The 25,101-nt window shown below is 48.3% G+C and overlaps 3 protein-coding genes across 10 annotated transcripts in view; 1 reads left to right on the top strand and 2 right to left on the bottom strand.

Moving 5' to 3' along the window:
* Positions 1-16,546, bottom strand: part of LOC110526349 (neuroplastin) — a 62,347-nt gene extending 45,801 nt beyond the window's left edge. For 4 of the 8 annotated variants that reach the window (XR_005052194.1, XR_005052195.1, XR_002473931.2 and 1 more), the window contains exon 1: positions 16,128-16,546. Coding sequence is in view for 4 of the 8 variants with exons in the window: in XM_021607243.2 (XP_021462918.1) it covers positions 16,128-16,203 (76 nt within the window). In the remaining 4 variants the exon portion in view is untranslated. The remainder of the gene's footprint in view (positions 1-16,127) is intronic. The other 4 variants (XM_021607243.2, XM_021607244.2, XM_021607240.2 and 1 more) reach the window with 3 other exon arrangements.
* A 1,252-nt stretch (positions 16,547-17,798) lies between these two features.
* LOC118965085 (calcium homeostasis modulator protein 6-like) lies at positions 17,799-18,912 on the top strand. Its single transcript, XM_036981829.1, has 2 exons — positions 17,799-18,359; positions 18,752-18,912. The coding sequence occupies exons 1-2, from the start codon at positions 17,895-17,897 to the stop codon at positions 18,902-18,904; spliced, it is 618 nt and encodes a 205-aa protein (XP_036837724.1). The 5' UTR covers positions 17,799-17,894; the 3' UTR covers positions 18,905-18,912.
* A 2,319-nt stretch (positions 18,913-21,231) lies between these two features.
* Positions 21,232-24,661, bottom strand: LOC110526348 (UDP-glucuronosyltransferase 2A3). The gene is made up of 2 exons (XM_021607239.2): positions 24,506-24,661; positions 21,232-23,223 (listed from the first exon to the last, which is right to left on the bottom strand). The coding sequence occupies exon 2, from the start codon at positions 23,201-23,203 to the stop codon at positions 21,623-21,625; it is 1,581 nt and encodes a 526-aa protein (XP_021462914.2). The 5' UTR covers positions 23,204-23,223; positions 24,506-24,661; the 3' UTR covers positions 21,232-21,622.
* Positions 24,662-25,101: the final 440 nt, after the last annotated feature.

Below are 25,101 nucleotides of genomic sequence, written 5' to 3'. Positions count from 1 at the left end.
AGCTACCTAGTGGGGAGAGGTTACTAGCTGCCTGGTGGGGGGAGTTTACTAGCTGCTTAGTAGGGGAGGTTACTAGCTGCCTAGTAGGGGGAGGTTACTAGTGGGGGAGGTTACTAGTAGGGGGAGGTTACTAGCTGCCTAGTGGGGGAGGTCACTAGCTGCCTAGTGGGGGAGGTTATTAGCTGCCTAGTGGGGGGAGGTCACTAGCTGCCTAGTGGGGGAGGTTACTAGCTGCCTAGTGGGGGGAGGTTACTAGTGGGGGGAGATTACTAGCTGCCTAGTGGGGGAGATTACTAGCTGCCTAGTGGGGGAGGTTACTAGCTGCCTAGGGGGGGAGGTTACTAGCTGCCTAGTGGGGGAGTTACTTGCTGCCTAGCGGGGGGAGTTTACTAGCTGCCTACGTGGGGGAGGTTACTAGCTGCCTAGTGGGGGAGGTTACTAGTGGGGGGAGGTTACTAGCTGCCTAGTGGGGAGAGGTTACTAGCTGCCTAGTAGGGGGGGGGTTACTAGTGGGGAGAGGTTACTAGCTGCCTAGTGGGGGAGGTTACTATCTGCCTAGTGGGAGAGGTTACTAGCTGCCTAGTGGGGGAGGTTACTAGCTGCCTAGTGGGGGGAGGTTACTAGTGGGGGGAGGTTACTAGCTGCTTAGTGGGGAGAGGTTACTAGCTGCCTAGTGGGGGGAGGTTACTAGCTGCCTAGTGGGGGAGGTTACTAGCTGCCTAGTGGGGGAGATTACCAGCTACCTAGTGGGGAGAGGTTACTAGCTGCCTGGTGGGGGGAGTTTACTAGCTGCTTAGTAGGGGAGGTTACTAGCTGCCTAGTGGGGGAGGTCACTAGCTGCCTAGTGGGGGAGGTTATTAGCTGCCTAGTGGGGGGAGGTCACTAGCTGCCTAGTGGGGGAGGTTACTAGCTGCCTAGTGGGGGGAGGTTACTAGTGGGGGGAGATTACTAGCTGCCTAGTGGGGGAGATTACTAGCTGCCTAGTGGGGGAGGTTACTAGCTGCCTAGGGGGGGAGGTTACTAGCTGCCTAGTGGGGGAGTTACTTGCTGCCTAGCGGGGGGAGTTTACTAGCTACCTACGTGGGGGAGGTTACTAGCTGCCTAGTGGGGGAGGTTACTAGTGGGGGGAGGTTACTAGCTGCCTAGTGGGGGAGGTTACCAGCTGCCTAGTGGGGAGAGGTTACCAGCTGCCTAGTGGGGAGAGGTTACTAGCTGCCTAGTGGGGGGAGGTTACTAGCTGCCTAGCGGGGGGAGGTTACTAGCTGCCTAGTGGGGGAGGTTACTAGCTGCCTAGTGGAGGGAGGTTACTATCTGCCTAGTGGGAGAGGTTACTAGCTGCCTAGTGGGAGAGGTTACTAGTGGGGGGAGGTTACTAGCTATCTAGTGGGGGCAGGTTACTAGCTGCCTAGTGGGGGAGGTCACTAGCTGCCTAGTGGGGGAGGTCACTAGCTGCCCAGTGGGGGGAGGTTACTAGTGGGGGGAGATTACTAGCTGCCTAGTGGGGGGAGGTTACTAGCTGCCTAGTGGGGGGAGGTTACTAGCTGCCTAGTGGGAGAGGTTACTAGCTGCCTAGTGGGGGAGGTTACTAGCTGCCTAGTGGGGAGAGGTTACTAGCTGCCTAGTGGGGGGAGGTTACTAGCTGCCTAGTGGGGGGGGTTACCAGCTGCCTAGTGGGGGGAGGTTACTAGCTGCCTAGTGGGGAGAGGTTACTAGCTGCCTAGTGGGGAGAGGTTACTAGCTGCCTAGTGGGGAGAAGTTACTAGCTGCCTAGTGGGGAGAGGTTACTAGTTGCCTAATGGGGCGAGGTTACTAGCTGCCTATTGTGGAGAGGTTACTAGCTGCCTAGTGGGGAGAGATTACTAGCTGCCTAGTGGGGGGAGGTTACTAGCTGCCTAGTTGGGGAGGTTACTAGCTGCCTATTGTGGAGAGATAACCAGCTGCCTAGTGGGGAGAGGTTACTAGCTGCCTAGTGGGGGGAGGTTACTAGCTGCCTAGTAGGGGAGGTTACTAGCTGCCTAGTAGGGGGAGGTTAGTAGTGGGGGAGGTTACTAGTAGGGGGAGGTTACTAGCTGCCTAGTGGGGGAGGTCACTAGCTGCCTAGTGGGGGAGGTTACTAGCTGCCTAGTGGGGGGAGGTTACTAGTGGGGGGAGATTACTAGCTGCCTAGTGGGGAGAGGTTACTAGCTGCCTAGTGGGGAGAGGTTACTAGCTGCCTAGTGGGGAGAGGTTACTAGCTGCCTAGTGGGGAGAGGTTACTAGCTGCCTAGTGGGGAGAGGTTACTAGCTGCCTAGTGGGGAGAGGTTACTAGCTGCCTAGTGGGGGAGGTCACTAGCTACCTAGTGGGGGAGGTTACTAGCTGCCTAGTGGGTGGAGGTTACTAGTGGGGGGAGATTACTAGCTGCCTAGTGGGGGGAGGTTACTAGCTGCCTAGTGGGGGGAGGTTACTAGCTGCCTAGTGGGGGAGATTACCAGCTGCCTAGTGGGGGAGATAACTAGCTGCCTAGTGAGGGGAGGTTACTAGCTGCCTAGTGGGGGAGTTACTTGCTGCCTAGCGGGGGGAGGTTACTAGCTGCCTAGTGGGGGGAGGTTACTAGCTGCCTAGTGGGGGAGGTTACCAGCTGCCTAGTGGGGAGAGGTTACCAGCTGCCTAGTGGGGAGAGGTTACTAGCTGCCTAGTGGGGGGAGGTTACTAGCTGCCTAACGGGGGGAGGTTACTAGCTGCCTAGCGGGGGGAGGTTACTAGCTGCCTAGTGGGGGAGGTTACCAGCTGCCTAGTGGGGAGAGGTTACTAGCTGCCTAGTGGGGGGAGGTTACTAGCTGCCTAGTGGGGGAGATTACTAGTGGGGGGAGGTTACTAGCTGCCTAGTGGGGGGAGGTTACTAGCTGCCTAGTGGGGAGAGGTTACTAGCTGCCTAGTGGGGAGAGGTTACTAGCTGCCTAGTGGGGGGAGGTTACTAGCTGCCTAGTTGGGGAGGTTACTAGCTGCCTAGTGGGAGAGATAACCAGCTGCCTAGTGGGGAGAGGTTACTAGCTGCCTAGTGGGGGGAGGTTACTAGCTGCCTAGCAGGGGAGGTTACTAGCTGCCTAGTAGGGGGAGGTTAGTAGTGGGGGAGGTTACTAGTAGGGGGAGGTTACTAGCTGCCTAGTGGGGGAGGTCACTAGCTGCCTAGTGGGGGAGGTTACTAGCTGCCTAGTGGGGGGAGGTTACTAGTGGGGAGAGGTTACTAGCTGCCTAGTGGGGAGAGGTTACTAGCTGCCTAGTGGGGAGAGGTTACTAGCTGCCTAGTGGGGAGAGGTTACTAGCTGCCTAGTGGGGAGAGGTTACTAGCTGCCTAGTGGGGGGAGGTTACTAGCTGCCTAACGGGGGGAGGTTACTAGCTGCCTAGCGGGGGGAGGTTACTAGCTGCCTAGTGGGGGAGGTTACCAGCTGCCTAGTGGGGAGAGGTTACCAGCTGCCTAGTGGGGAGAGGTTACTAGCTGCCTAGTGGGGGGAGGTTACTAGCTGCCTAGCGGGGGGAGGTTACTAGCTGCCTAGTGGGGGAGGTTACTAGCTACCTAGTGGAGGGAGGTTACTATCTGCCTAGTGGGAGAGGTTACTAGCTGCCTAGTGGGAGAGGTTACTAGTGGGGGGAGGTTACTAGCTATCTAGTGGGGGCAGGTTACTAGCTGCCTAGTGGGGGAGGTCACTAGCTGCCTAGTGGGGGAGGTTACTAGCTGCCTAGTGGGGGAGGTCACTAGCTGCCTAGCGGGGGGAGGTTACTAGCTGCCTAGTGGGGGAGGTTACCAGCTGCCTAGTGGGGAGAGGTTACTAGCTACCTAGTGGGGGGAGGTTACTAGCTGCCTAGTGGGGGAGATTACTAGTGGGGGGAGGTTACTAGCTGCCTAGTGGGGGGAGGTTACTAGCTGCCTAGTGGGGAGAGGTTACTAGCTGCCTAGTGGGGGGAGGTTACTAGCTGCCTAGTGGGGGAGGTTACTAGCTGCCTAGTGGGCGAGATTACCAGCTGCCTAGTGGGGAGAGGTTACTAGCTGCCTAGTGGGGGGAGGTTACTAGCTGCCTAGTAGGGGGAGGTTACTAGTGGGGGAGGTTACTAGTGGGGGGAGATTACTAGCTGCCTAGTGGGGGGAGGTTACTAGCTGCCTATTGTGGAGAGGTTACTAGCTGCCTAGTGGGGAGAGGTTACTAGCTGCCTAGTGGGGAGAGGTTACTAGCTGCCTAGTGGGGGGAGGTTACTAGCTGCCTAGTTGGGGAGGTTACTAGCTGCCTAGTGGGAGAGATTACCAGCTGCCTAGTGGGGAGAGGTTACTAGCTGCCTAGTGGGGGGAGGTTACTAGCTGCCTAGTAGGGGAGGTTACTAGCTGCCTAGTAGGGGGAGGTTAGTAGTGGGGGAGGTTACTAGTAGGGGGAGGTTACTAGCTGCCTAGTGGGGGAGGTCACTAGCTGCCTAGTGGGGGAGGTTACTAGCTGCCTAGTGGGGGGAGGTTACTAGTGGGGGGAGATTACTAGCTGCCTAGTGGGGGGAGTTTACTAGCTGCTTAGTAGGGGAGGTTACTAGCTGCCTAGTAGGGGGAGGTTACTAGTGGGGGAGGTTACTAGTAGGGGGAGGTTACTAGCTGCCTAGTGGGGGAGGTCACTAGCTGCCTAGTGGGGGAGGTTATTAGCTGCCTAGTGGGGGGAGATTACTAGCTGCCTAGTGGGGGAGATTACTAGCTGCCTAGTGGGGGAGATTACTAGCTGCCTAGGGGGGGAGGTTACTAGCTGCCTAGTGGGGGAGTTACTTGCTGCCTAGCGGGGGGAGTTTACTAGCTGCCTACGTGGGGGAGGTTACTAGCTGCCTAGTGGGGGAGGTTACTAGTGGGGGGAGGTTACCAGCTGCCTAGTGGGGGAGGTTACTAGCTGCCTAGTGGGGGGAGGTTACTAGCTGCCTAGCGGGGGGAGGTTACTAGCTGCCTAGTGGGGGAGGTTACTAGCTGCCTAGTGGAGGGAGGTTACTATCTGCCTAGTGGGAGAGGTTACTAGCTGCCTAGTGGGAGAGGTTACTAGTGGGGGGAGGTTACTAGCTATCTAGTGGGGGCAGGTTACTAGCTGCCTAGTGGGGGAGGTCACTAGCTGCCTAGTGGGGGAGGTTACTAGCTGCCTAGTGGGGGAGGTCACTAGCTGCCTAGTGGGGGGAGGTTACTAGTGGGGGGAGATTACTAGCTGCCTAGTGGGGGGAGGTTACTAGCTGCCTAGTGGGGGGAGGTTACTAGCTGCCTAGTGGGCGAGGTTACTAGCTGCCTAGTGGGGGAGGTTACTAGCTGCCTAGTGGGGAGAGGTTACTAGCTGCCTAGTGGGGGGAGGTTACTAGCTGCCTAGTGGGGGAGGTTACCAGCTGCCTAGTGGGGGGAGGTTACTAGCTGCCTAGTGGGGAGAGGTTACTAGCTGCCTAGTGGGGAGAGGTTACTAGCTGCCTAGTGGGGAGAAGTTACTAGCTGCCTAGTGGGGAGAGGTTACTAGTTGCCTAATGGGGAGAGGTTACTAGCTGCCTATTGTGGAGAAGTTACTAGCTGCCTAGTGGGGAGAGGTTACTAGCTGCCTAGTGGGGAGAGGTTACTAGCTGCCTAGTGGGGGGAGGTTACTAGCTGCCTAGTTGGGGAGGTTACTAGCTGCCTAGTGGGAGAGATAACCAGCTGCCTAGTGGGGAGAGGTTACTAGCTGCCTAGTGGGGGGAGGTTACTAGCTGCCTAGTGGGGGAGGTTACTAGCTGCCTAGTAGGGGGAGGTTAGTAGTGGGGGAGGTTACTAGTAGGGGGAGGTTACTAGCTGCCTAGTGGGGGAGGTTACTAGCTGCCTAGTGGGGAGAGGTTACTAGCTGCCTAGTGGGGAGAGGTTACTAGCTGCCTAGTGGGGAGAGGTTACTAGCTGCCTAGTGGGGAGAGGTTACTAGCTGCCTAGTGGGGAGAGGTTACTAGCTGCCTAGTGGGGAGAGGTTACTAGCTGCCTAGTGGGGGAGGTCACTAGCTGCCTAGTGGGGGAGGTTACTAGCTGCCTAGTGGGTGGAGGTTACTAGTGGGGGGAGATTACTAGCTGCCTAGTGGGGGGAGGTTACTAGCTGCCTAGTGGGGGGAGGTTACTAGCTGCCTAGTGGGGGAGATTACTAGCTGCCTAGTGGGGGAGATAACTAGCTGCCTAGTGAGGGGAGGTTACTAGCTGCCTAGTGGGGGAGTTACTTGCTGCCTAGCGGGGGGAGGTTACTAGCTGCCTAGTGGGGGGAGGTTACTAGCTGCCTAGTGGGGGAGGTTACCAGCTGCCTAGTGGGGAGAGGTTACCAGCTGCCTAGTGGGGAGAGGTTACTAGCTGCCTAGTGGGGGGAGGTTACTAGCTGCCTAGTGGGGGGAGGTTACTAGCTGCCTAACGGGGGGAGGTTACTAGCTGCCTAGCGGGGGGAGGTTACCAGCTGCCTAGTGGGGAGAGGTTACTAGCTGCCTAGTGGGGGAGGTTACTAGCTGCCTAGTGGGGGAGATTACTAGTGGGGGGAGGTTACTAGCTGCCTAGTGGGGGGAGGTTACTAGCTGCCTAGTGGGGAGAGGTTACTAGCTGCCTAGTGGGGGGAGGTTACTAGCTGCCTAGTGGGGGAGGTTACTAGCTGCCTAGTGGGCGAGATTACCAGCTGCCTAGTGGGGAGAGGTTACTAGCTGCCTAGTGGGGGGAGGTTACTAGCTGCCTAGTAGGGGGAGGTTACTAGTGGGGGAGGTTACTAGTGGGGGGAGATTACTAGCTGCCTAGTGGGGGGAGGTTACTAGCTGCCTAGTGGGGGAGATTACTAGCTGCCTAGTGGGGGAGATTACTAGCTGCCTAGTGGGGGGAGGTTACTAGCTGCCTAGTGGGGGAGGTTACTAGCTGCCTAGTGGGGGAGATTACCAGCTGCCTAGTGGGGAGAGGTTACTAGCTGCCTAGTGGGGGAGGTTACTAGCTGCCTAGTAGGGGGAGTTTACTAGTGGGGGGGGCGGGGTTACTAGCTGCCTAGTGGGGGGAGGTTACTAGCCGCTTAGTGGGGTGAGGTTACTAGCTGCCTAGTGGGGGGAGGTTTCTAGCTGCCTAGTGGGGGAGATTACTAGCAACCTAGTGGGGGGAGGATACTAGCTGCCTAGTGGGGAGGTTATTAGCTGCCTAGTGGGGGAGGTTACTAGCTGCCTAGTGGGGGGAGGTTACAGGCTGCCTAGTGGGGGGAGATTACTAGCTGCTTAGTGGGGGGAGGTTTCTAGCTGCCTAGTGGGGGGAGGTTACTAGCTGCCTAGTGGGGGGAGGTTACTAGCTGGCTAGTGGGGGAGATTACTAGTGGGGGGAGGTTACTAGCTGCCTAGTGGGGGGAGGTTACTAGCTGCCTAGTGGGGAGAGGTTACTAGCTGCCTAGTGGGGGGAGGTTACTAGCTGCCTAGTGGGGGAGGTTACTAGCTGCCTAGTGGGGGAGATTACCAGCTGCCTAGTGGGGAGAGGTTACTAGCTGCCTAGTGGGGGGAGGTTACTAGCTGCCTAGTAGGGGGAGGTTACTAGTGGGGGAGGTTACTAGTGGGGGAGATTACTAGCTGCCTAGTGGGGGGAGGTTACTAGCTGCCTAGTGGGGGAGATTACTAGCTGCCTAGTGGGGGAGATTACTAGCTGCCTAGTGAGGGGAGGTTACTAGCTGCCTAGTGGGGGAGGTTACTAGCTGCCTAGTGGGGGAGATTACCAGCTGCCTAGTGGGGAGAGGTTACTAGCTGCCTAGTGGGGGGAGGTTACTAGCCGCTTAGTGGGGTGAGGTTACTAGCTGCCTAGTGGGGGGAGGTTACTAGCTGCTCAGTGGGGGGAGGTTTCTAGCTGCCTAGTGGCGGGAGGTTACTAGCTGCCTAGTGGGGGAGATTACTAGCAACCTAGTGGGGGGGGGATACTAGCTGCCTAGTGGGGAGGTTATTAGCTGCCTAGTGGGGGAGGTTACTAGCTGCCTAGTGGGGGGAGGTTAAAGGCTGCCTAGTGGGGGGAGGTTACTAGCTGCTTAGTGGGGGGAGGTTTCTAGCTGCCTAGTGGGGGGAGGTTACTAGCTGCCTAGTGGGGGAGATTACTAGCTGCCTAGTGGGGGGAGGTTACTAGCTGCCTAGTGGGGGAGGTTACTAGCTGCCTAGTGGGGGAGATTACCAGCTGCCTAGTGGGGAGAGGTTACTAGCTGCCTAGTGGGGAGAGGTTACTAGCTGCCTAGTGGGGGAGGTTACTAGCTGCCTAGTGGGGGAGATTACCAGCTGCCTAGTGGGGAGAGGTTACTAGCTGCCTAGTGGGGGGAGGTTACTAGCTGCCTAGTGGGGGAGGTTACTAGCTGCCTAGTAGGGGGAGTTTACTAGTGGGGGGGGGCGGGGTTACTAGCTGCCTAGTGGGGGGAGGTTACTAGCCGCTTAGTGGGGTGAGGTTACTAGCTGCCTAGTGGGGGGAGGTTACTAGCTGCTCAGTGGGGGGAGGTTTCTAGCTGCCTAGTGGCGGGAGGTTACTAGCTGCCTAGTGGGGGAGATTACTAGCAACCTAGTGGGGGGAGGATACTAGCTGCCTAGTGGGGAGGTTATTAGCTGCCTAGTGGGGGAGGTTACTAGCTGCCTAGTGGGGGGAGGTTACAGGCTGCCTAGTGGGGGGAGGTTACTAGCTGCTTAGTGGGGGGAGGTTTCTAGCTGCCTAGTGGGGGGAGGTTACTAGCTGCCTAGTGGGGGAGATTACTAGCAACCTAGTGGGGGGAGGATACTAGCTGCCTAGTGGGGAGGTTATTAGTTGCCTAGTGGGTGGAGGTTACTAGCTGCCTAGTGGGGGGAGGTTACTAGCTGCCTAGTGGGGGGAGGTTACTAGCTGCCTAGTGGGGAGAGGTTACTAGCTGCCTAGTGGGGAGAGGTTACTAGCTGCCTAGTGGGGGGAGGTTACTAGCTGCCTAGTGGGGGGAGGTTACTAGCTGCCTAGTGGGGGAGATTACTAGTGGGGGGAGGTTAGTAGCTGCTTAGTGGGGGGAGATTACTAGTGGGGGGAGACTACTAGCTGCCTAGTGGGGGGATGTTACTAGCTGCCTAGTGGGGGGAGGTTACTAGCTGCCTAGTGGGGGAGATTACTAGCTGCCTAGTGGGGGAGATTACTAGCTGCCTAGTGAGGGGAGGTTACTAGCTGCCTAGTGGGGGAGTTACTTGCTGCCTAGCGGGGGGAGGTTACTAGCTGCCTAGTGGGGGAGGTTACCAGCTGCCTAGTGGGGAGAGGTTACTAGCTGCCTAGTGGGGGGAGGTTACTAGCTGCCTAACGGGGGGAGGTTACTAGCTGCCTAGCGGGGGGAGGTTACTAGCTGCCTAGTGGGGGAGGTTACCAGCTGCCTAGTGGGGAGAGGTTACTAGCTGCCTAGTGGGGGGAGGTTACTAGCTGCCTAGTGGGGGAGATTACTAGTGGGGGGAGGTTACTAGCTGCCTAGTGGGGGGAGGTTACTAGCTGCCTAGTGGGGAGAGGTTACTAGCTGCCTAGTGGGGGGAGGTTACTAGCTGCCTAGTGGGGGAGGTTACTAGCTGCCTAGTGGGGGAGATTACCAGCTGCCTAGTGGGGAGAGACTACTAGCTGCCTAGTGGGGGGAGGTTACTAGCTGCCTAGTAGGGGGAGGTTACTAGTGGGGGAGGTTACTAGTGGGGGGAGATTACTAGCTGCCTAGTGGGGGGAGGTTACTAGCTGCCTAGTGGGGGAGATTACTAGCTGCCTAGTGGGGGAGATTACTAGCTGCCTAGTGGGGGGAGGTTACTAGCTGCCTAGTGGGGGAAGTTACTAGCTGCCTAGTGGGGGAGATTACCAGCTGCCTAGTGGGGAGAGGTTACTAGCTGCCTAGTGGGGGGAGGTTACTAGCTGCCTAGTGGGGGAGGTTACTAGCTGCCTAGTAGGGGGAGGTTACTAGTGGGGGGGGCGGGGTTACTAGCTGCCTAGTGGGGGGAGGTTATTAGCCGCTTAGTGGGGTGAGGTTACTAGCTGCCTAGTGGGGGGAGGTTACTAGCTGCTTAGTGGGGGGAGGTTTCTAGCTGCCTAGTGGGGGGAGGTTACTAGCTGCCTAGTGGGGGAGATTACTAGCAACCTAGTGGGGGGAGGATACTAGCTGCCTAGTGGGGAGGTTATTAGCTGCCTAGTGGGGGGAGGTTACTAGCTGCCTAGTGGGGGGAGATTACTAGCTGCCTAGTGGGGGGAGGTTACTAGCTGCCTAGTGGGGAGAGGTTACTAGCTGCCTAGTGGGGAGAGGTTACTAGCTGCCTAGTGGGGGGAGGTTACTAGCTGCCTAGTGGGGGGAGGTTACTAGCTGCCTAGCGGGGGAGATTACTAGTGGGGGGAGGTTAGTAGCTGCTTAGTGGGGGGAGATTACTAGTGGGGGGAGACTACTAGCTGCCTAGTGGGGGGATGTTACTAGCTGCCTAGTGGGGGGAGGTTACTAGCTGCCTAGTGGGGAGAGGTTACTAGCTGCCTAGTGGGGAGAGGTTACTAGCTGCCTAGTGGGGAGAGGTTACTAGCTGCCTAGTGGGGGGAGGTTACTAGCTGCCTAGTGGGGGGAGGTTACTAGTTGCCTAGTCTGGGGAGGTTACTAGCTGCCTAGTGAGGGGAGGTTACTAGCTGCCTAGTGAGGGGAGGTTACTAGCTGCTTAGTGGGAGGAGGTTACTAGTGGGGGGAGGTTACTAGCTGCCTAGTGGGGGAAGGTTACTAGGTGCCTAGTGGGGGGAGGTTACTAGCGGGGGGAGGTTACTGGACGCCTACGCATAGCTATCAGTACTGTGTTAAAAAGAGCTGTGCCTAACATTTAATTATTGCAATATAACCTAGATACTTAGCGTTTTGGTTGGACAAATAATATACTGTTCTGTATCCGTTTGTAACCAGGAGACTGCGTTTATACTGTAGGCTATAATTTTCCATTTTAGGTCAAACACTTCTAGCTATGCAGCCACTGTGTTTCCACAGCTAGAGACAGTATGTTCTGTACACAACTGAAGCCAAACACTCTTTAGTCTGGTCAACCCGGAGCAAGATGTTCCAGAGACTGAACAATACATCGGTGAAGATCATACCATACCATACCCTGGCAGCAACAGTTAGAAGTGAGTGACAGGCAGCTGTAAATAATAAGGCAACAGGAAAAGGGTAAATGATTTGGAAATGATCCAGACTATCCCGGCCTGATTTACCAGAGCCTACACATACCAGAACCTACACATACCAGAACCTACACAGACAAGAGCCTACACAGACCACAGCCTACACAGACCACAGCCTACACAGACCAGAGCCCACACAGACCACAGCCTACACAGACCTTGTGCCATCCTGCCTGACGCCCAGATACATGCAGAGTAATTAGTGTTTGTTTGTTTCTCCTGAAACATCTAGGCCCACCCCCCATGATCATCCCCCATCATCACAGAGGGTAAAGCCCAGCCTGGATGCCCATCGTCTCTGCTCAGGCTGCCTCCGAACTAAAGCATCCACTGAGATCAAAGAACTGGACCGGCCTCACATCCTCCACTCTTGGAGGGCAACAGAAAGTGAAGAGAACCAGGAGGTTTTCATAGAAGAGAGTAGCCTGTAATGTCATTAAAGGTATACTACCACAATTACATAGGTGATGTGAATGAAATTATTCCATAATGAGGATGGATTCATATACAGCACAGACTGAATCACAAGCATCCATTCATCTCTGTTTATTCTGCGAGGCACTTCATTATGTCATATAGCATCATATAGAGTATACTGTTGTGAATAGATCCCCTCTGAGTATGTGTGGTGGCCCATCACACATGTGCCCGGCCTAGTGAGTGAGTTGGGGAGCTCTCTCCCATGAGGACTGAAAGCAGAGCACACATCACCAGGCAGGCATGCAGTGGCTTTGAGTCAACCACCTGTAACCTGCCTCCCAGTCCCACAACACAGACAGACCTCAGCTAGATAACCACAAGGGCCACTGCACTGGCTACGTGCAGGGCATTTATTTTTGTGCGGGCAGGAAGATATGAGCATATCTATAGTTGGATAAATACAAACAAACAAACTCAAAGTGTTGGAATTTGATATTGAAATCACGGGCATTACAGATCTAGCTGTAGTATCAGTGTACTGTGGTGTGATGCTCCATTGTCTTAGCCAGTATATCTGACTTTTGTAGGAGAGCCAACTTAGCTGACTTCCAGCATCTGGTTAAGAGGTGTTACACTTGGCCGATTGCCCAAGATTTCACAAAGCCTCCTGCTCTGACAGTTGTAAATGAGTCACTGCTGTGGGTTGAAGGATGATGTATCTGTTTCTGAGCTGCTCTTAACACATCGATGGGTGGGCGGCTATAGATTTCCTCATTCGTTTGAACAAATCAACAATAAACCTTGATGCCTGCATGAATTAGAGTGGTGTTGTGGATAAATGGCAGTTAGCAACAACAGCTGAGATAAGAGGGAGGAGGTGACTTCTGCCATCTTACTGTGACTACTCAGGGACAGCCATTCGGGTCATAGAGGGGAGCCACCGCTTTCATGAGAGTTAAACCCCCCCCCCCATCCCCGGCTGAAATGGGCTTATCCCCATCAACCAGCAAACATTGTTCCCCGATTAACCCTTTCATAGGTCAAGATGACAGACAACCCGGGCCCTCTGTCACTGTGCAAAGCTAGCATGGTTAAGATACCATATGCCACAGGACTAGCTGACACTCATCCATGTCACCATAACAGTTTGTGACAACAACTATCAAATAAGGGGTTTTCTTTATTGGACACACTGTGACAACACACATTGTAACCACAAACAAATCTCGCAGAACAAATATTCTACACAACCACATAACAACATTAAGTCTCCATTTTGTTTAAAATTCCATCTAGCGTCTTCCATTTGGGTATCATCACCAGTAGCTACAGTATGTCTGGTGTGTACTGTGTTGGAGGCTGAGGGGTGCCTGATGCTGTTGCCATCGGTGCAGTATGTATCATGTTTCACAGTGGGCTATTGTGACTCAGTGGAAGAACTGGCTTACGTCCCACAGCACATTTTCCTTTGTTACTCAGAACATGGGCAGTGATACAGCATGGACATACAGTTACCAAGCTACTCTGTAACTTACAGTTAGGTCAATTGAATCCCTTATTCATTGTAAGCGAGATGCCATTTTAGGTATCCTTTTAAAATGTTGCCTGGCCCTGGTTCAGGGAATTTGATCATGAAATGTGTTTAGTGATACAAGCTGGGACTGTGTTGATAAACTGTCTGTGGCTTTGAGCCACACAAACCTACTAATACTGTACTACATGAATAAATAATGAGAGGTCGTCGCTTTCTGTCTTAAAGTAAGATAACAGACGCATTTAGAGCAGCATTGATTTGATGCTTGACTTGGTTCACGATTCTATTGGTAACTCACATCAAAGGAATTCACATTGTGGTCTGTATTCTATGTCAACTCAAAAAGAGGATGTTCTACACACAAATGTCCTGAACAATTGAACAGCTGTTATGGCTGTTCAATTGTTCATAGGGGGAGATTATCCATGGTGCATTGCCATAAGCAGCATCTTAAGGTTAGAGACAGGAGAGAACCCCTCTTCATATTCCTCATGCATAAAAGAACGAGGCCCTTTAAGAGCTTAAATGTTTCACATGCATCTAGTGAGTCTTCAGAGAGCCAAACAGCTGTGCACAGGGATGCTGCTACCCATTAAGAGTTAATGGACTCACTTTCGCAAAAGGACGTTAAAGCCACAGTTCTCTGTGCTCAGGGTGCTGTGTCTCCGCTCTATAAATAGCGACTGGCAGCAGAATGGACCAATGCTATTTACAGTCCTCCCGATATCTGTTGCTGAATCTCAGCCATCTATGGTTGGTCAGGCTCCCCAAGCATATAGAGGTATAATGGCCTCAGCTCAGCTCCCTCCTCTGCTTCACACATACTGTACTGTGATTAAATCCCCTGCCCTTATAATTACACTTCTTTACACGCCATTGCCCCGAATCTGAAATATTGCTGAGGAAATCAAATGTGACATAGTGAAACCTGCCACGTTACATCACTCACACTAAATCCAGACTGTGAAATATGAATTCATTTGTTTGGAGGATGTACCCATATTTGTGCGACCAAATAGCATCAGTATACCATTCATTAAAATGTAATTACCAACGTTTCGACAGCCAAGCTGTCATCAGGGTACCCTATACCCTGATGAAGACAGGTTGGTAATTACATTTTTGCATCTGAGCTCCTAGAGTGTGCGGCTCTCTTTTATTTTCAAGTTTTCTACTCCGCTAGCCAGCACCTCGCCTAAATAGGTGTGCGTTTATTTTTCTTCTAGTGAGAATAGTTTAACCAATGATTGATTTCTCTATTCTGCTTTGAGTGACTATTGCTGTACAACTTCATATTACAATCTTTCGGTGTTCACAGTGCTAACAGTCCTTTAGCAAATGCTCTTATCCAGAGCGACTTAAAATAGTTAGGTGAAACAACAACATATCACAATCGTAGCAAGTAGATTTTCCCTCAACAAAGTAGTTATCAGCAAAGTCAGTTCTAGCAGTAATAGACTGGTGCATTTTTATTTGTTTTCTATAGGCCTATAACACAATCCAAAATTGCAACTTTCGTTATTTAAACAATTTTTGTCATAAAACGTACCAATAGCTGGTAGTAGCTCAGCTCTGAGAACATGCATTAGCATGTGTTTTGTGTAGAGGCTGCCTCTGATTGGTGCCCCCTCTGGGTGACAGAAGTGATTCACTGGGATTGGCCATCCATCAGGGTCATGTCAGGGAAAGCAACCCTTAACACGCAATGATGAGGAGGCTCAGGCATCCTTCATGTCAAGCAAATTATGCTTCCCTCAATGCTGCCCCTTGTGACTGACTGTGTGTTCATCAAAGACTGAAAGAAATGAACTTGGATGGCCCATGGAGAGACAATTGAAATCAATCAAATGTGGAAAGTAATTGGTGATAATCATTTGAAAGGTTATTCATCATATTGTGGAATAAGATATTATAACCTTCAAACGTGTAGGCTACGGACAGATAATCTAAATGTGTTTTGTTGGAAGTTGTGTATATGTGTTGAGGTTATCAACACTCTGCTTTGAGCCAACAGTGATTATGTAATAGAATCTCAACTCCACTAACACACACTAATGGGCCTAATATTTCCAGGAAACCAAAGATGCTGTTTACTATAATGCAGATTGTATTTGGGGGGCAGAAAACGTGTCATGACCTTTCCAAATATCAACACTGTCACTAAGAATGATATCAATGACAATGTCTGCTTGTTAATTCACATGAGATGTAGAAATGACACACACACACACACACACACACACACATTCATATAAAGTGTAACATTGACCTCTTTAATTATGAAAGCCTGATGATTTGTTTGTTGTGTTTTAGCCAGAGAGAGACTATGGGCTTAACAGTCCTGAGTCGTGCAGACTGTTTGGCAGGTTCTTCAACAGTCATCTATCTCCATTACGCTAGGAATGCATTACGCTGCTCTTCTTCACAACATAACAAACAATACGTACATCCCAAATACTAAATATGCTACAATCAAAGCATGTCAACAATCTGTGCATTCAGTAATCTATTTATCAATGAAGACAAATAATTCCTGGAGACTAAGAAATTCCAATGTATCCATCAAATAATAATAATATAATACTAACTCCAAACAGAACGAAATATCTAATAGAGCTTATATTAGGAAATTCCAAGCAAACACAACTATGCCCTGGTTTGCTGTAAGATATTTATGCTCTGGTTTGCAATAGCATATTTATCTAGTTTCAATCCATTTCCATACACTATAAAATTGAGAATCGTGTGCGTAGGGAAATGGTCGTAAAAAAATGTAGCACCCTAAATACTGTGAACAGAGTTATGTAAACGAGTTTGTTCCAAATAAAAACTATATTGCGATGCGTAAATGCGCCCATGGCCCTCATATTTGACATTATGTCAAATGACAGACGCCCCCTTCATCAAATCTTAATCAAAAACATATTCGAGTCACAGTAGGCTCCTCATTGGAACAATTAGCAAGACACTGTGTCTGACTGCGATTGTGTACAATCCCGGGCATGGGCACATCTTCATTCTTACCGTTTTGAGCCGAGACGTAATGCAGCATCAAGTTTCCAAAAAGGACCACAGCCAACATTACTGCATTGGGCTGCATTCTTGGGGTTCGATGAGAGGACCAGGCAGGGACGAGATAAGGCGATTGTGGGAGATGAGATATTGATCGCGGGAATTAGAGATCTGGTCTAAAGGTGCATAGCAGAGTGGATGCGGAGTTCTTTAGAATGATCTGCGAAGGCTATAAAGGTAAAGTCCTCCGGAAAATAACGAAATGAAGGCAGCAAGGAATGGTCCAGGACAGGCGGATAGCTCCGTCAGGGATGCTGATGTAGTAGGGCCATAAACGGAGCCTCCTTCATCGGATTGCGGAAGAGGTCTTTCGATGTCAGTGAGAGCGTCCACGGTTGTAGTTCTGAAGGATCAGAGATGCGCAGACCGATGCGCATTGGCGCTCATAGAAACGAGGACCTTTAGTGCCCAAAATGAAGGTGTACATTTTTACAAACAATCATTCCGAATATGCATGAATTATTGCCTACATCAATTTGATTTCCATTGCACATTTATTAAGTCAATCGTCTTTATTGACAGACAGTCATATGGATTGTTAGCATCGAAACGTGGCGCAGGAAAGCTTGATCCAAGATGCACATCCACAAACGCTCGCGCGCAAACACACACGCACACAGAGAGAAAGAAAGTGGCCACTTCAGGTGGTTTATCTCAAAGTAGACCTCTTGACCAATGACAATTATAGAGACACTGATAATTGCTATAATCGCAAGGAATTCAGGTAAATCATCAATCTGCCACCTGCCTGAGGGTAAGTAATTATAGGCTGTGGTTTAATTTTCGCAAACGCCATGCCCCGTCATAATACTGTAAATACATAGGAAACAGGTCACTGGGTGGTAACAACCCTACCATGAACCACACATATCAGCTAATTTCACTGGAAGACATAACCCGGGATACAGTGACTCCAGGTTACTGGACTGGACTTTGTATCAATCAGATTGACCCTAACTAACATGGCCTCCCATTAATCCCTGTATTCTAGATATGTGCAGTGGTGTTACATGGGCGACATCTGGTGGTTCATTATAGTAGCCAGAATTCAACTGAATCATACTGGGTAAATTGTGTTGTGTGGACATTAGCAGTGGGGAAATCAATATACGTAATGGGTATATATTCATGTTTTTTGGAAACGAGTGGAAAACACACTATACTAAATGAAAGGCCAGACTATGGCAACCCATTCAGTCAGTGTGTATACAGTACACATGCAATATCCATTTGAGGGGCACTGTTCAAGTAGTACTGTCCATATACTGATTCTGTGGCTAAATGTATCTGAGAAATTGATTCCAAAGTTGCTACCAACTGCTGCCGCACTACAGTATCCACCGGCCATTGCACTGTGAGTATTTGTGTGCTAGAGGAAGTATTGTAAATGGCTGGTCTTCTCACCCAATAGCAGAACAAACTGGACTTCCCTCCACTTTACTCTCCTCCCTCTAGTTTATCTGTGGAAGAGTACATTTAAAATCTAACCCCACCTGAAACGCCCCGCCAGCCAATCAGCTGGGGAAAGGTCAGTGACGATGACACACCCTCCTTTGTTCAAAACCAATGAGAGTAGAAGTGTGGCATTTTGTCAGAGGGAAAAACGTACCCCTAGAACTGTTAATCACGCATCACTTAACTGTTGCCAATGTGTTCACAACGGTACACCCTCTGTTGGGATTTTTACCTCTACTACTCTCATTTCTTGGTCTATTTAGTATGGAAAGTAGACAACAATGGCTTACCAGACTGAAAAATGAACTTAGCAACAGTCCTCTGGTCTCAAATGTGGCTTTTGGATTTATCCTCATGGGACTAGAGAAGCTGGTGGAGCTGGAGTTTGAGTGTCCTTGCAATCCTAAATGGAACGGAGTGTTTTCATCTGCCTTCTTCATCATTCCTGCTGTCATGGCCTTCACGTTGATGCTGATCATTCAAGGATGCAGGTGCGATACGTGGTGCCGGAAGACTGTGTCTTTTTCCAGTTTTGTTCCTGCAATCGTGTGGCTGATCTTGTTGTTCCTCGATGGTCAGTACTTTGCTTGTGCAATGACAGACTGGAAGGGCAGATTTGTCATAGTTGATAAAGCAGCACCGCAGAAATGGTGTGAGCCAACTAGTGAGGGAGATGTCACACCGCAAGAACTAATGCTCCGCTCACAGCAGCTATTTGTTGTGTCTCAAGTGAGTTTCATTTCATGCATATCACTACATTGTTACATGCATATGTTTCATTATATGAGGTGGAATGAGGAGCTAGGGGCTAGGCGCTTGATATGTATCAAGCGATTCAGTGAGGGAGTGCTGATCTAGAATCAGGTCCCCTCGTCCATGTAATCTTATTCATTAAGATCTAAAAGGCTAAACTGATCCTAAGTCAGCACTCCTACTCGGAAACACTTGATACAGCTCTTCATGCTACTGCACAGCTCTTACCTGTTACAAAGTCCTCTACTTATGTGGGGTGATGGAGTTGTGTGTTATCAATGACATAGATGTCTAGTCTATGCATTGCAGACACATTTAGGATGTTATTCACCTTATTCAATCTTTATTTCTGCCCCCTGATGTATCAGGTTCTAGGTATATTTCTTCTCATAATCATCTGTGTGGGACTCATAGTGTATGTGATCAGAGAGAGCTGCCAGCAGGAGTCTGAGATGCAGGATGCAGACGTAGCGGAGCTCACCGTGCTCCGGATGAGCTCTCTGAGAACCAGGACGACGTGAGAGGACAGCCCCCCCCCCCCCCCCCCCCCCCCGTTTGAAAGTACTCTTTCTATTTGTAAATAAGGATTTTGGGGGTGATTTCTTTTACCATTTTTTGGATTTACCTTTTGCATTTTCAATGTCACTATCATTCAGAGAGTGATTTCATTTCATGAAACTAATGAAAGAAAAGCCCATACATGGTTGCATGCTGCACCCATGGAATGTACATGAGAGCAATATACATGCATACCATGAACATACGTCTTTACCATGTGCAAACTTTTCTTTCATTATCATCAACCGCATTTGGCCCAGCAACAGTGGGGAAATTTGGGACGTGCATACCACTTACACACTCTCATGACCTGCCTTCAATTAAATATATGTTTATACAGTCATGTAGACAATCTGATTCTAACTGGTTGAGCCAGTTTTAATTTGTTGCTTCATGATGTCAGTACCTCATGTATTTTTCCTACATGAGACATATATTTTGACTCATTTCAGACACAGTTCTAGGTCATATAGTATGTATAGTACCAGTCAAAAGTTTGGACACACCTACTCATTCCAGGGTTTTTCTTAATTTTACTATTTTCTACATTGTAAAATAATAGTGAAGATATCAAAACTATGAAGTAACACATATGGAATCATGTCATTACCAGAAAGTGTTAAACACATTTTTATATATATATATTTTAAATTTGAGATTCTTCAAAGTAGCGACCCTTTGCTTTGATGACAGCTTTGCACAATCTTGCATTATCTCAACTAGCATCATGAGGTAGTCACCTGAAATACATTTCAATGAACAGGTGTGCCTTATTAAAAGTTCATTTGTGGAATTTCTTACCTTAATGCGTTTGAGCCAATCAGTTGTGTTGTGACAAGTTAGGGGTGGTATACAGCAGATAGCCCTATTTGGTAAAATATCAAGATCATATTACGGCAAGAACAGCTCAAAAAGGCAAATAGAAAGGACAGTCCATCATTACTTTAAGACATGAAGGTCAGTCAATCACGAACATTTCAAGAGCTTTGAACGTTTCTTCAAGTGCAGTCGCAAAAATCATCAAGCGCTATGATAAAACTGGCTCTCATGAGGACCGCCACAGGAAAGGAAGACCCAGAGTTACCTCTGCTGCAGAGGATAAGTTCATTAGACTTACCAGCATCAGAAATTGCATCCCAAATAAATTCTTCACAGAGTTCAAGTAACAGACACATCTCAACATAAACTGTTCAGAGGAGACTGACTGGTGGAAATCTGTCCTTTGGTCTGATGAGTCCAAATGTTAGATTTTTGGTTCCAACCACCATGTCTTTGTGAGACGCAGAGTAGGTGAATGGATGATCTCCACATGTGTGGTTCACACCGCAAGGCATGGAGGAAGAGGTGTGATGGTGTGGGGGTGCTTTGCTGGTGACACTGTCTCCGATTTATTTAGAATTGAAGGCACACTTGACCAGCATGGCTATCACAGCATTCTGCAGCTATACGCCATCCCATCTTGTTTACGCTTAGTGGGACTATCATTTGTTTTTCAACAGGACAATGACCCAACACACCTCCAGGCTGTGTAAGGGTTATTTGACCAAGAAGAAGAGTGATGGAGTGCTGCATCAGATGACCTGGCCTCCACAATCACCCGACCTCAAACCATTTAAGATGGTTTGGGATGAGTTGGACCGCAGAGTGAAAGAAAAGCAGCCAACAAGTGCTCAGCATATGTGGCAACTCCTTCAAGACTGTTGGGAAAGCATTCTAGCATTCCATATATATATATATATATATACTGTATATATATATAAAAAAAATGTTTAACACTTTCTGGTAACGACATGATTCCATATGTGTTATTTCATAGTTTTGATGTCTTCACTATTATTCTACAATGTAGAAAATAGTAAAAAATAAAAAAAACGTTGAATGAGTAAGTGTGTCCAAACTTTTGACTGGCCCAGGCTGGGCTGGGCTGGGCTGGGCTGGGCTGGGCTGGGCTAGGCTGCACTTCAATACCTATGGTGCCTATTGTGGCCATCTGCAGGTATGCAATAAAGGATTGGTCTTTACCCTGTCTGGGAGGAGTACCTCTCTTGACTGGCCTTCTCATTCTATTGTGAGGCCCATCCCATCACTCCCAGACCACTGACTCCCAGGCCCAATCCTAGGCCCAGCTAAACTACATACAGTAGTTGACATTATTCAGAGAAAAAATATATATCTCATACTAAGCAGAATATGCACATGTAGCACTGTCGAAAGGGAGTAATGTTATGTGTTGTCTCATGTGTAACACTGGATATTAGGTTTAACCAGGGACAAATTAAAATGTAACAACTGCTCATACTCACAGTCTCTCTGTACAATGCATTTTTTATTAAATAAATGATTTATTTAATGAAAAAAAAGCTCAGGCTTTTGTACAGTGATGTATCACGTACAGAATACAATATTATTGCTTTGCTTGACTATCAAAACAGAAGTTATGCCATCATTTATATGATGAAATATAATACATATGAAATGTTTTTGGCTGCAGATGTAATAAAACAACGCTAATATCCATCACTGTCAAGTAGGCAACTATCCATTATGCTAATAAGTGGTATCAATCTCTCTTGCCAGTAAATAATGTATTTACATTTTTGCTTTCTCAATGAAACATGTACTGTATTTGTCATTGGTGTTTTGCTATTCAAGCCAATACACAATGGCCTTCTCAAATAATTTCATTCATGTTTAATTTTTAGTCTACTACACATCCTGAAGCATAAACACCTGATGATTGCAACAGTAGTCAGCATAATAAGTAGCACAACAGCCAGTAAAAACACCATTACATCTACAGAGTGGTAGGAGTACCAGGGCATTCTGTAGGACTCTGTACGCAGGTGAGCAGCACCTTTGTGTCTCATGACAAACTCAATCCAGAAGAGGGCAGTGTCCAAGGGTTCCATTGGCACGTCCCGGTGTAGCCTGGAGAGTCTCTGCATGTTCATCCTGTAGGACGGCTCATTCAGAACTTCCTGTAAGGCCTGGAGGAAGATATCCCTGCTTATTGTAAAAATATCCAGGATCTTCGCTGCTCCTCTGGCTTCCATTTTGTGAAGATTGTCAGGTTGATCAAAAATCAATGGTAAGCCTACTATTGGAACACCGTGGTAGATAGCCTCTTGAACCCCATTTGTTCCTCCGTGAGCTACAAACAGCCTTGTCTTAGGGTGTCCTAACAGATCATTCTGAGGCATCCAGTCAACTAGTAAGGTGTTGTTGCCCAGAGTAGTTGGCCTGTCTCCTTTGTATCTCCAGATTACCTTCTGAGGCAGTTGGGAAAAAGCAGCAGCCAATTCATCAGTTAAATCACGAGGAAGCTGTGCAACTAAGGTTCCCAAAGACATGATAATGACTCCATGTTCCCCTGAACTATGCACAAACTCCTCCAGGTCTTGGGGAAGAGGCTTGGCAGGTTTACATTGGAACCCTCCCATATAGATAACATTAGGCATGGTGGGACGAGGGAACTCAAACACAAAGTCAACTCTCATGAGCCATAAATCAGCAGCTTGAAACAATGAGAAGTAGTCAACCTCAGGACCAAAGTACTGACTAACCAAGGCAGTGTATTGTGGACTAATAGCATGTGCAATCTGAGCAGCGCTCATTCCATAAATCAGTACATTTTTTACTTTCTCAAGAAAAGTCATTTTGTCCGTTAGCTCTGCCCCTACCATAGGAACATATGAAAGAGGAGAGGGAGCTATAGCAAAATGACCTTCACCGTGAATGGTCCATCTGACATTAAAAACAACGGGTAAACTAAGGTAGTGTGCCAGTATAACTCCCCCTGCCATAGCAGGATCAGTCAGAACCAAGTCGTACTTTGCATCCTGGAGAGATTTCATCAGCTCTTTATTCTCAAATATGTATGTAAGCATTTCACAAATCTTTTCATGCATCTCTCCGGCTTTTAACGTGAGCTCCATTTCCAGTTTAAAACGAGCCCATGCACCCTTTCCCTCTCTCTGGATCTCCAGAAGTCTACCCACAAACACTGTGGCAAAGTCCTCATCAAATCCACCTGGAATATCAATTGGGATTGAACTATAGTGAGGGGAGGTTTCCTTGATGTACCAGCTGTCTGATGGCCGTACTACTGACACACTGTGACCTCTTGAATGCAGCGCTTCAATAATGACATTCATGTTGATCCAATGGCTGCCTTCCACTGGAAACACCAGGACCTTCCCACCATGAACAGTAGGTGGCCATAAGACCAGGAGTGTGATTAAGACTAATATAAACGGATGCATCTCGTATCCTTTCAGAAGACCTGGGAAAGATGTAATATATTTTTTAAATTGGAATGACAAGACGACATTGAATATTCCTGAGTGGCCTAGTTACAGTTTTGACTTAAATAGGCTTGAAAATCTATAGCAAGATTTGAAAATGGCTGACTAGTAATGATCAACAATCAACTTGACAGAGCTTGAAGAATTAAACAAATACTAATGGTGACTTTTGAAAGTATTCATACCTCTTGACTTATTCCACATTTTGTTGTGTTACAGTCTAAATTCAAAATTGATTAAATATATTTTTTCTCTCACCCACCCATTTCTCTCACCCATTTTCTCTCACCCATCTACACACAATAGAAAATGTCATTTACATGAGAACTCCGTTCGGTTTATTTTTTTATCCTGAAAAACTCCCCAGTCCTTAACGATACCAACCACCACTACGCTTGAAAATAGAGAGAGTGGTACTCAATAATGTGTTTGTATTTTCACTCTGTCAATTAGGTTAGTATTGTGGAGTAACTACAATGTTGTTGATCTATCCTCAGTTTTCTCCTATCACCGCCATCAAGCCCTGAGCGGTTTCCTTCCTCTCCGGCAACTGAGTAGGAAGGACGCCTGTATCTTTCTAGTGACTGGGCGTATTGATACACCATCCAAAGTGTAATTGATAACTTCACCATGCTCAAAGGGATATTCAATGTCAGCTTTTTTTATTTGTACCCATCAACCAATAGGTGTCTTTCTTTACGAGGTATTGGAAAACCTCCCTGGTCTTTGTCGTTGAATCTGTGTTTGAAATTTACTGCTCGACTGAGGGACCTTACAGATAATTGTATGTGTGAGGTACAGAGATTAGTCATAAAAAAAAGTCCTGTTAAACACTATTATTGCACACAGAGTGAGTCCATGCAACTTATGTAACTTGTTAACCACATTTTCTGAACTTATTTAGGCTTGCCATAACAAAGGGGTTGAATATTTATTGACTCAAGGCATTTCAGGTTTTAATTTGTAATTAATTTTGAAAAATTTTAAAAACATAATTCCATTTTGACATTATGGGGTATTGTGTGTAGGCCAGTGACAAAAACAGTCTATTTAAATAATTCAGGCTGTAACACAACAAAATGTGGAAAAAGTGAAGGCACTATATGTAGGTACTGGTATGTACAGTAAGTTATACAGCAGAATGGAACTATTTCAAGGCAGTTTTAATAATTTGACCACAGTAGCATAAAAGGTGAATAATTTTACCAAGGTAATGAGCTTGTTGTTGCTCTTTCTAGTTTATCAATACTGTAGATTTACCTTGATAATCAGTGTTTCAACTTCCTGGTCGCAAAGATGTATAAATCCACATCCAGAATAGTTATCGTCTCCACAAATGTCCACTCAGTAGGACAGTCAATGTCAACCGGCAAAAGAGAAACACAGAAGTCTGAATAAAGCCTTCCCCTTCCTACACCAAGGATGAAACCATATAACTTAGATTTATAGCCCACAGCCAGATTTATGAGTGTATATCATTTACTACACCACATGACACCTTCACTATACAATGTCACATCCTCATGAAGGGAAATCCAAGGTACAGATTTTGATCAATCAATGAATACACTAATAATAATCTATTTAGTTCATTCACAAACCTAAAGTGGTTTGGCATACATCCAAATGTAAAGGCTCAGATGGTTTATACAGTTGAAGTTGGAAGTTTACATACACTTAGGTTGGAGTCATTAAAACTCGAACCACTCCACAAATGTCTTGTTAACAAACTATAGTTTTGGCAAGTCGGTTAGGACATCTACTTTGTGCATGACACAATCCATTTTTCCAACAATTGTTTACAGACAGATTATTTCACTTATAATTCACTGTATCACAATTCCAGTGGGTCAGAA

This window comes from Oncorhynchus mykiss, chromosome 6, assembly GCF_013265735.2.
Source record: "Oncorhynchus mykiss isolate Arlee chromosome 6, USDA_OmykA_1.1, whole genome shotgun sequence".
Taxonomy (NCBI): Eukaryota; Metazoa; Chordata; class Actinopteri; order Salmoniformes; family Salmonidae; genus Oncorhynchus; species Oncorhynchus mykiss.
Note: the sequence above shows the minus strand (reverse complement) of the source record. Positions and strands in the feature narration are given on the sequence as shown.

What these genes read in the sequence shown, in the direction of transcription:
- LOC110526348 (XM_021607239.2), bottom strand. Translation starts at nt 23,203, where the DNA reads ATGCATCCGTTTATATTAGTCTTAATCACACTCCTGGTCTTATGGCCA.
- LOC118965085 (XM_036981829.1), top strand. Translation starts at nt 17,895, where the DNA reads ATGGAAAGTAGACAACAATGGCTTACCAGACTGAAAAATGAACTTAGC. An exon ending in AGCTATTTGTTGTGTCTCAA is followed by an intron (nt 18,360 to 18,751) that starts GTGAGTTTCATT and finishes CTGATGTATCAG; the next exon opens with GTTCTAGGTATATTTCTTCT.